At 36.1% G+C, this 11,469-nt stretch overlaps 1 protein-coding gene across 1 annotated transcript in view; it reads left to right on the forward strand.

Annotated features, from left to right (window-relative positions):
* LOC107719681 (CBP80/20-dependent translation initiation factor-like) overlaps positions 1 to 11,469 on the forward strand; it is a 35,478-nt gene that overhangs the window by 7,934 nt on the left and 16,075 nt on the right. Inside the window, exons 3-5 of the mRNA XM_016527161.1 lie at positions 911 to 979; positions 7,213 to 7,714; positions 10,099 to 10,398. Coding sequence (XP_016382647.1) covers positions 911 to 979; positions 7,213 to 7,714; positions 10,099 to 10,398 — 871 coding nt within the window. The remainder of the gene's footprint in view (positions 1 to 910; positions 980 to 7,212; positions 7,715 to 10,098; positions 10,399 to 11,469) is intronic.

Raw genomic sequence — 11,469 nt, forward strand, 5'->3', positions numbered from 1 at the left:
ATTGCATTCAAGCAATTGACGCCTAACTGCCGCTAATTCGAGTGAAAGTAAAATGCGCACGGCGCTTTTAACCTATTTAAAAGCGACGGAAAGCGAGGAAAAGAGGGAAAATTCAAACGAACTAAAAACGAACAATTGCTTTACGCCGAATTGCCGCTATTTCAAAGTGAAAGTAAAATGCGCACGGCGCTTTTAACCTATTTAAAAGCGACGGAAAGCGAGGAAAAGAGGGAACGCCCCCGCCCCGCCCCCGCGGTGATACCGGTATTACCGGTGTTGTCACACGTCGATTAACCGGTGGGAAAATTTCCCCACCGTCACAACCCTAGTCCCTAGTAGGTTTCATAATGGTCCCAATCATTTACTCCTGCATTTTCCCACCTTTCCTCTCCAAAACCATCCTGTCGTTTCTTATTTACTGCAATGTTTCATTGGTTTTTGCAGCATAATGTAGATGCCATGTCATTTTGTCACCCTTAAATCCTGTAGCTCCTGTAAACTTTTTTTATTTTATTTTATTTTGTTTTTCGTATTATTTTTATTTAATTTTCTTCTGCATTTTTGTTTTGTATTTATTTTGCAGCATTTATTTAGTTTTCGTAGCATTATGTAGATACATTTAACAATGTAGCTACTGTAACATTTGTTATTTTATTGCATTTTATTTTATTTTTTTAGCGCCAATAGATTTCAGTAGAGCTTTCAATAGATTAGCTCTCAGTAGATTTTGTAATTGTCCCAACCATTTACTCCTGCATTTTTGTGTTAGATGTTACTGTTCAGTCTCCTCCTTTTTCTTTTGTTCTTCCTGCTTTATTTAGTTCTCTCGTATCTTCTTGTTTTCCATCCCTGCTTGTTTCCACCCTCCCATCCACATTGTTCACGTGTCGTCTCCCTGTGGTACCCATAGCCGATCCGATCCGCCCCAGGACCAGCTGACGGTGCTGCTGCCGGCCGAGGGGAAGCGGCAAGTGTCCAGGTCAGTGTCTCAAACGGGTCCCGCTCCTGAATCCTGTCCGCTTACTCTTGTTCTTCCACTTACAAGCTTGGCTCACGAAAACCGGACTCCTGAACTTCTTATGGGATCCGAACCGCTCTTGGGATTCAAACTAACCATCTTCTGACTGGATCTGTGAGCCTGAGGTCCTGTTTGCTTTATTCTACTTGCACAACATAAATCCTCTGAACAGTACGTTCTCATCCTCTTCTGCCTCTCTTCAGTTGAGTTATCATTAATCTGCAAACTATCTCCGTACAGTAAGTCCAGTACGGAACGGAAATCTAAATCCAAAGGCATTAAGGTGGCGGGTATGAGGGATATTAATGAAGGTCATTAACGGTGTTCAGCTGCAATGGTTGGAGAAGATCTGGTGGAGTGAAAGGTGTGCTAAACAATTGGTGTCAAACAATTATGGATTTTTTGATGGCCAAGCTGATATATATATAAAACTTGTCGTCCAATACTGATTATTAAAAAGGCCAAATATCATCCGATTTATCGCTCTTGGCAATATATCGGTTGACCACTACTAGACATATATGCATAAAATCTCACACTTAATTTAAAGAAAAACGTATCGTCCATTGCTGATTATTAAAAATGTCAAATATCGGCCGATTTATAAGGTCTTGGTGATATATCGGTTGACCACATCTGTATTTTCAGGTAATATCTAGTAATGGAGGTTGATGGTTCTGGGATCTTAAAAGTTAGACATTTATCGGAGAAATGGAACGTATCATTCAATGCCGATATTTTTAAAATGCCAAATATCGGCTGATTTATCGGTCTTGATGAAATATATGTCGACCACTACTGGACATTACCAATAGAGGTTGATGCTTCTAGAATATTCTATAGACGATCTGTTTTACATGCTGGAGAACTAGTGTGCTGTATGATGGAGAATTTGAGGTACTATGGACTTTAATCAGAGTAAATGCCTTATTTAATTTAACAAAACTCAGAAATACAGGCTGTTCAGTATGTCATCATTTTCATAGCCCAAGTTATTTGAGCATTTTAGAAGGATGTGTTTTCAATTTTTGATCAGCAATATGAGATATCGAATGCATTGTGCTTCTGTTTCTCAGTCTTATGTTCATTTGAGCCTATTTAAATATAGACTACTGTCTTCTGTAAATGAAATCTTTTAGCTTGAATGAGCGATGTATAACTTTATTTTGAGAATTTGTAGCTGTGTCAAAATAAAGGTTTGACACTTAAAGGTCAAACAGTAAAATGTATCGTCCAGTGTCGATAATGAAAAAAATGGCTTTTATTTTGAGAGTTTGTTGATGTCAAAATAAAAGTCCCAATGGTGTCAAATAAAGGTTTGACACTTAACGGTTCAATGTCATTTTCACATGAGGAGTTTCACGTGTGTTTAGACTTGTGCCGGTATTCGGTAATGCGATATATCACGGTAATGACCATGCACGGTATTGTTATCGTGGGCACTTCTAAATACCGTGAATAATTATATATTACAAATTATTCCAAATTTTGAATGCATTTTAAAAGTCCCAATGATGTCAAATAAAGGTTTGACACTTAACGGTTCAATGGCGAAATTTAAAAATGCCAAATATCAGCTGATATATCGGTCTTGGCAACGTATTGGTCAACAACTTCTAGACATTACTTAAAAACACAGAAATGGTTCTAGAATATTCTATATAGATGGTCTGTTTTACGTACATGGTGGAGAACTAGTGTTCTGTGATGGAGAAAATGGACTTTTTTATTCTATTCATTTTGTCGTCATTTTCACATGAGGAGTTTCACGTGTGTTTAGACTTGTGCCGGTATTCGGTAATGCGATATATCACGGTAATGAATATGCACATGATAAAAGCATTAGCAATTAATCGCAACATGAAAAATTGATACCGGCATATCCCTACGTGTGTTATTTGTCTCCTTGAACATTTTAGAAGGATGTATTTTGAATTTTTGATCAACGATATGAGCTATCGAATGCATTGTTCTTCTGTTCCTCAGTCTTATTTTTATTTGTGTTAATTTAAATATGGTGTGTTGTGAGAGAGATCTTTAAGTTGACCATGATGCAGGCGTGAAGTGTGAAGATTCCCGTCGATGACAGACCTGTCAGTCAGGGTTTATCTTGTGTAAAGCAAACACTTGATGTTAATGTTATGTAAGAGGTTTTCTTAGAGCTTTTTGTTGTATTGTGGTGTGTGTGAATGAGGGAAGGGAAGGGTTGGGTGTGGACGACATTCAATCTGGCTCTCGAGCTGCTTATAAGTGTATGTCGGTGAGAGGTACACACACAATGTACAACATGCATTTAAATTATTGAATGAGAATCAGCACTAAGATAAGTACAAATTTGAAACATAATGCATTCTGATGTTAGGTGTATTAGGTTACCATCTAACATTATTTGTTCGTTTTCCAACTTTTGTTTCATCTTTTTCAAAGTCAAAGGTTAATTTGTACATCTAATTGAGATATTGATGAACTCTATATACCTGAAGTCTCTCGCATATGATTCTGTTGAGCAGATGTCTGATTTTAAATGAATAGAAGTGCTTTGATTTTCTCAAAAATACATTCAAGGACGTCATCATAATCTGCTCCAAACTGAACTTTTCCTCAAAGATTCTTTTCATCTCAACACTTATTCGTGTTCTTTTGAGATCTGCATTTGTGCAAGGTTGAGATTTACTTTTGCAAGGTTTTTAAAGAAACTAAAGCACAGTTTGCACTTGATGAAATGAGTTAAAATGCTAAAACTGCATGTTTATATAACACACACACACATGCGCACACACACAAATAGTAATAATATATAATGTGATATATATACAGTGGGTACTGAAAGTATTCAGACCCCCTTAAACGAGTTTTGCGCATCGTGTGTGTGTGCACGCGCGCGCGTGTGTGAGAGAGAGAAAGAGAGAGACAGGGTCACTCACAGTGGAGTCAGCTGTCTTAACCGTGGCTTGTGTACTGTAATAATCCTGAAAAATCAAATGCATCACGGTTTCCACAACAATATAAAGCAGATTAACTGTTTTCAGCATTAATAAAATCAGAAATGTTTCTTGAGCAGCAAATCAGCATATTAGAATGGTTTCTGAAGGATCATGTAATGATGTTGAAAATTCTGATTTGATCACAGGAAAAAATTACGTTTACAATATATTCAAATAAAAAAGTTATTTTTAATTGTAATAATATTTCACAATTTTTACAGTATCTTTGATCAAATAAATGCAGCTTTGGTGAGCAGACAAGACTTTTTCAAAAGCATTTCAAACATTTCAGTGATAGTCTATATGTGTCGTTTCCGTATTTCCGCCACTGCTGGAATAGATACGTGAAGCATCTGTGTAAAACATGTTGTCGCAGAGCGACGTCAAGGGTTAACCTGCGTAAAGAATGTGACGGTCAGCACCTCGACGTCTTATTTTCGATCTGTCATTCAGCACACTCAGTGTGTCTCCCCCCTAAAATGAACCCCTAGTAAAACCAGAACACCACAGTCAAACATGACCTTAACCTGGACGCCTCGCTCTAAAGCTGTCAATCAAGCGTGAAGCCCGTCCTCTGAGCGAGAAGATTCCCGTGTGTGTGGCATCATGTGTGCGTGAGGGTTTAAAAGAGCACAGAATACCACAGAGGTTACGTTTGTTCATGGTCACTAGTGAAGACATTAGTCTTTGAAGTGTCCGCTGATGTTGTAGATTATGTTCGCTACAGGACTCTCCATGCTTGTTTAATCTTCGTAGAAGCAGTAAAATATGACCTTGTTCCACTATTACAGTGTTATTTTAGTATCATTGATATACTTTATTATAGTTTTTGTTAACATTTTGAATTAAACTTTATTCTTAGTTAAAGTTTTAGTAATTTTGTGTTTTTGTCACTTTATTAGTTTGTTTATATAGTTTTTATTAATTTATATTTATTATTTTTAGTACTTTATTTCTGTATATTTCTTTTTTTGCTTCTTTTATTTAGTTATTTATTTATAGTTTTAGTCATTTTAGTACTTAGACAGTTAGTTAAATTAAATGAAAATTAGAAATGTCACCTTGCCAATTAGCTGAAATAATTAGTTTTTATATTAAACATTTAATTTAATAAAATATTTTTTTTAAGTTATGTTTTATTTTATAGTTTTTTATTTGTCTTTTTTGATTATTTTATTTAACTTGGTTTATTTATTATTATTATTATTATTATTATTAGCTATTATTTATTAAGTATTTATTATTAGCTTAGTTTTAGTCATTTTAGTACTTCAAACTAAATGAAAATTAGAAATGTTGCCTCAGCAACTAGCTGAAATAAAATGTTTAATTTTAAAAAATATTTTATTTCACTTAGTTTTTATTTCAAATAACATTTTCTATGGTATTAGTTAACTATAAATACTCTACAGTGCTGACACTGAAAGATGCTGCATAACATGCAAAAGTTTCATAATGTTCATATTGTTTCATTTTGACATATTATGTTGCTGTTCATGTTGGTTTCTGTTTAGTCATAGTGAAATCTCATTGGTCCAAAATCCTGTATATTAAACATCACATATTTTGATTGGTTTGGATTTCGCTTTCAGTGATGCCAGAAAAATGATTTTGAAACTCAGTTTGCACCTAATTTAGATGAAGTACTTTACAATTTGTTTGTGAAATGTTTAACTCTTGAATCCAAATATTGTCTTTTCTTGAAAAGAGTAAATAGTCAGACTATTGCAGTCAGTGGTGCACAGCATTTGTTCGCATAATGTGCACAAACACACTCACACGTGATGCAGCGCGCTCTGAATGCACACGTCAGTATGCATACACATGTAATGTACACACAGTAAAGCCCATAATCCAGTGTCAGTCTTTAGGATGACTGGAATCTGCTGGTGAAGATAGATCGTCCCATCAGCCTGCTGCAAACATGGAGATCTGGGTGTTTACATATTGACTCACATCTGCTGTAAATCATTGCACACACATTAACACACTGTGTGTGACTGCGGTTATTATTAGTGGTGTTTAAGTCAATCCTCACTATTACTATTGCTCATATTTAGGGTTAGGGCCCATTCACACCAAAAACTACAGCTATGAAGATAACTAGATATTAGTGTCCACACAGCACACAGATGTTGTTTATTATAAGCGTGTGTTGTCGTCTGCCACTTTAAATGTTCAAGCTCTTTAAAGCCTGATGGATTCTGATTGGCTGTCAGTGTATCATGTCGATCATCAGTAAAAATCATTCGTAAAATGATTCCTGTGGTATCATTCCTCTCTCTTGTTATCGTTATAGTTGTGGTGTGGACATATCCATTCTCAAAGAATTAAAATGATTTTATTAAAACTTTTTTATAATTTTTTTTATTAATGAATTGAGTTTTATTCATTTATTTTGTGTATTCATTTCTTTGCTTTATTTTATTTATTTTGACTTAACCACCAAAACGCTCTTATTGCATGCGAGTTGTCCTGCAGCGTCTATCAGAATTTATTTTTTGAATTTATTTATTCATTTATTTGTGTTTGTTTATTTATTTATTTGCTTAAATTAATTTTTTCTTTAGACTTGACCACCCAGCAAGACACTCTTAAAATTCAATCTGTGTAATTTGCACTGTGGTGTTGACCAGAATTATTGTTAATTAATTATTATTAATAATTGTTATATTATTAATAATAATTATTAATTAATTTATTAATATATTATTATATAATATATACAAATATATTTATATATTTGTGTTTATTTTCATTTATTTGTTTTTGTGTATTTATTTGTTTGTTTGTTGTTTGTTTGACAGCAACATCCACCAGGATTGATTGATTTAATGCATTCATTAATTTATTTGTTTTGTGTATTTATTTGTGTATTTGTTTGCTTGTTTTGTGCGTTAATTTATTTTTGTGTATTTATTTATCCACCCAGAACATCCTCTCTACTGCTTAGCAACATCCTGTCAACTGCTCAGAACACCTTAGCAACTGCATAACAATGCATTGACTACTAATTTCAACACATCCTCAAAATACTGGCAACCACCTAACAATGCCCTAGCAACTACTCAAAACACTCGCAACCACATAGCAACATGCAAAACAAAATCCTTCGGAATGCCATAGCAACTGTCTAGCAACACCCTGGAAACCCCCACACAACAAGCTCATTGACATAACGATAACTGGCTCTTTTTGTTGTTGTTCTAGGAGACAGCAGCGCCTGCCTGGAGGAGGAGGAGGAGGAGGAGGGGCTCCTCTGAAATCCCAGAATCCTCAGCAGCAGCAGGGATTGCAGCAGCAGCAGCAACAGCAGCCCAATCAGACGCAGCAGCCCAACGCAGACCACCAATCAGGTGCTGGCACTAAGCATGTGGTGTGGGGTTACCAGGGCCAGCAGAACCAGGCCGGGTGGCAGGGTGGCCCGCATCACGGCTACAGCCAGAACCGCCGCTGGCATCAGCATCCCAAACACCAGACGAACAGTTTCAATCAGGGGCCCTCGGGGGCCGACAGGGGCCTCATACGCAATACCAAAGAGACAGAGAATGTAAAACACGTGGAGCCGGAGCCCCACATGGAGAAAGGAGCGAAGGATGAGCCTGCGAAAGAGGAGAGAACGAAAGGAGACAAGGAGGAGAAGACGGAGAGTGGGAAGATCTGCTTACTGCAGTCGTCTAAAGAGAGACTGAGGAGGAGATTGAAAGAGAAGGTGATTGCTGCTAAATACATTAGCAACATACTATCAGTGTGGTAAAACATGTTAACAACATGCTAAAACAAGCCAGAAACTTGCTAAATACATACTATCAATACTATCAACATAGTAATAACATGTTAAAGCAAGCTAGAAACATGTTAAATATGCTAGCAATATACTGTCAGTGTAGTAAAACATGGTGGTAGCAACATGCTAAAACAAGCCAGAAACATGTTAATTATGTTAGCTACATTCTATCAATACTATCAACATATTGTAAAATGTTAGAAACATGTTAGAAATGTTCCAAATATGTTAGCAACATGCTAAAGCAAGCTAGAAACATATTAAACATGCTAGCAACATAGTATCAATGTGGTAAGACGTGCTAGCAACATGCTTGAACAAGCTAGAAACATGTTAAATATGTCAGTAACATACTATCAGTGTGGTAAAACATGTTAGAAACATATCAATGTGGTAAAACATTTTGGCAACATGTAAACTAAACTAGAAACATGTTAAATACATTAGCAACGTACTACCAATATGGTAAAACATGCTAGAAACACGCTAAATATATTAGCAATACACTGTCAATGTGGTAAAACGTCCTAAAACAAGCTAGAAATGTGCTAAATATTCTAGCAACATGCTATCAATGTGGTAAAACATGTTGGCAACATGTAAACTGAGCTAGAAACATGTTAAATACATTAGCAGCATGATAGCAACATGCTAAATATACTAGCAACACACTGTCAGTGTGGTAAAACATGCTAAAACAAGTTAGAAATGTGCTAAAAATTCTAGAAACACACTGTCAGTGTGGCAAAAACGTTAGCAACATGCTAAACAAGCTAGGCATGCTAAATATACTAGCACAGGACTCTAGACTACAACAATTTTTTGAGAATGTGCGAGTTAAAATTTGATGTGGTCGCATTTGTGCGAGTGCATGTTCTGCGCTGCTCCAAAGCACCTGCTCCATACAGCTCTGCAGAGCCGCGGCGCATTGTAACAGGAGACGGATTTCACCGATCACGTGAAGAGAGGCGCTGTCGCAAGCGCTTCAGGCGTAGAGCTTTACTGCGTCAGCACGAGCGCGAATGCGTGTGGCAAAAATGATGCAAATATGAGGAAATGATGGCAGATGGAAGATTTGGTTTTCAAGCTAAAGTAAAAGACCGCTTCTTAAACCAGAGAAGATAAACATGTGGGTATTCTTGTGGTGAAAAAAACATGCAAGTTCTGTCACCAACAGCCAGTTTAGTTTTACTTTTCTTTTTGTTTTCGTTTTGAAAAGCTTATCTTTGCTGTTTACCTCATGTCACGCTATGGAGGCTTTCTTTATGTTTTATTTGATTCCTCAGTGTTTGCTAAACGTTCTGTAATGTATTAGTCGGTATATAATACAGCATGTGGTGTATGCCATGCCTCATCTTATTCGTTTTTGTTAATAAACGTTATGTAAGCTAGTTTGTCATTATAGCCTACTGTTTTATTGTTGTTGTGCTTTTTAATTAAGAATAACAATGAATCCATCTTTTGTTTTAGTCTTAAAAAGTGAAAGGTGTAAAGATATAAGCAAAACAGACAATTATCTTATCTTGTTAAAGGTGACACCAAGATCTCGAATTCGAAAGTGAAAGCGAAAGCGCACGATCGCTTATAACATAGCACAAGAGGAATTCCCGTTCACAAAATTTAAATCACAAATAATACCGATGAAAAAGAACGGGTTGAAAGTTGAACACTTTGGTTACCATATAATTATGAACTATGATAAAAGTTCATCAGCATGCATTGAATAACCCCGTTGTAGCGCAAAAAAAAAAAAAAAGAAAGAAAATATTGCGACCAAATCATGTGCTCGTGCGACCAGCTGAGAAAGTTAGTTGCAAAAGAATTATGAACTATGATAAAAGTTCCTCAGCATGCATTGATTAATCCCATTGTGGCAAAAAAATAAAAATAAAATTGCGACCAAATTATGTGCTTGTGTGACCAGCTGAGAAAGTTAGTCGCAAAAGAGCGACCAGTGGGAAGAATGAGTCTGGAGCCCTGTAGCAACATACTAACAATGTAGTAAGACATGCTTACAATGTTAAAAGAAGCTAGAAACATGGTAAATACGTTAGCAACATACTATCACTGCGGTAAAACATGCAAATAACATGCAAAAACAAGCCATATGATTTGAAATCTTTTTTAACCGTTTTTATACATTATAAATGTCTTTACTGTCACTTTTAATCAATTTGAACACATCCTTGCTGAATAAAAGTATTCATTTCTTTCAAAAATCATACTGATCCCTAGCTTTTAAACGTAGTATATGCTGTTCCTCGGTGTTCTAAGTCATGTGACCGCTCTCACTGTTCTCTGATTGGCAGGAGGAAGTTCCCGTGGCGACGGCCGGACCTCAGCGGAACCGAATGGACAGATTGTTAGAGATTCTGAACAGCATGAGGAACAACAGCAGCGGCGTGGAGAATCAGCTCACCACGTTCATGGAGGAGGCGCAGAACTCGGCCGATTCAGAGGAGACGCTGAACGAGATTGTCCACACTATTTACCGCAAGGCAGTCAGCGACCGAAGTTTTGCGGCAACGGCAGCCAAACTCTGTGACAAGATGGCTCTGTTCATGGTGGAAGGAACCAAATTCCGCTCTCTATTACTCAACATGTTACAGGTAAGAACTGAATGTTCGTAACTTACTTAATCACATTCTGCAGGTTGTCTCCTACTGGTCAGTGCTGTGTCTCAGAGGACCAATCAGATTGCACGATTCACAAACGTTATCCCACCTGCTGCCCAACCACATCCATCTAAGCTCTTTCGTTTCTCTTTTGCATCTGCAATTTGTCCTCTTCCTCTTTTTCTGAAGGGCTTGAAGAAGCCGACGTATCAGGATGTGACTCACGCCTGCAATCCAGCTGAGTGACCCTGTACAATTTCCTCATTGGACAAAAGGGACTTTTTAGGCCCCGAACGCTTTCACCTCATTTTGAAATTAAGAGTTTCTGAAAGCAAACAAATAGATTTTGAAGAAATAGTTCAAAATGAAATTCTGTCATCGTTTGTTCAGCCTCATTTCCTGTGGAATGCAGAAAATGAAGGGTTTTTTGCCCTGTCTGCTCTTTCCCTTATAATCAAAAACACCAAAAAAGTGACTCACACAATTTACATTTTCCAATTTATATATATATGTATGTGCGTATTTATATATATGTATGTATGTGTGTGTGTGTGTGTATATATATATATATACTGTATATATATATTAGTGCTGTCAAACGATTAATCGCATCTAAAATAAAAAATTTTGTTCACATAGTATGTGTGTGTACTGTGTATATTTATTATGTATATATAAATACACACCCATGCATGTATATATTTAAGAAAAATATGTTACGTTTATATATTAAATATATTTATATGTAATATAAATTATATGAATATAAATATATGCATGTAAATACTTTATGTATGTAAAATATATTATGTATTTATATATACATAATAAATATACAAAGTACACACAGATATATTATGTAAACAAAAACTTTTATTTTGGATGCGATTAATCGCGATTAATCTTTTAACAGCACTAATATATATATATATATATACACTGTATATTAGGGGTGTAACGGTTCACAAAATTCACGGTTCGGTTCGTTACGATACAGTGGTGTCACGGTTCGGTACGTTTTCGATACAGCAAAAAGAAAGAAATGCCAGAGAAATTTCCTTGATT

Source organism: Sinocyclocheilus rhinocerous, unplaced genomic scaffold, assembly GCF_001515625.1.
Source record: "Sinocyclocheilus rhinocerous isolate Xijiao unplaced genomic scaffold, SAMN03320098_v1.1 scaffold4467, whole genome shotgun sequence".
In the NCBI taxonomy this organism is placed as follows: domain Eukaryota; kingdom Metazoa; phylum Chordata; class Actinopteri; order Cypriniformes; family Cyprinidae; genus Sinocyclocheilus; species Sinocyclocheilus rhinocerous.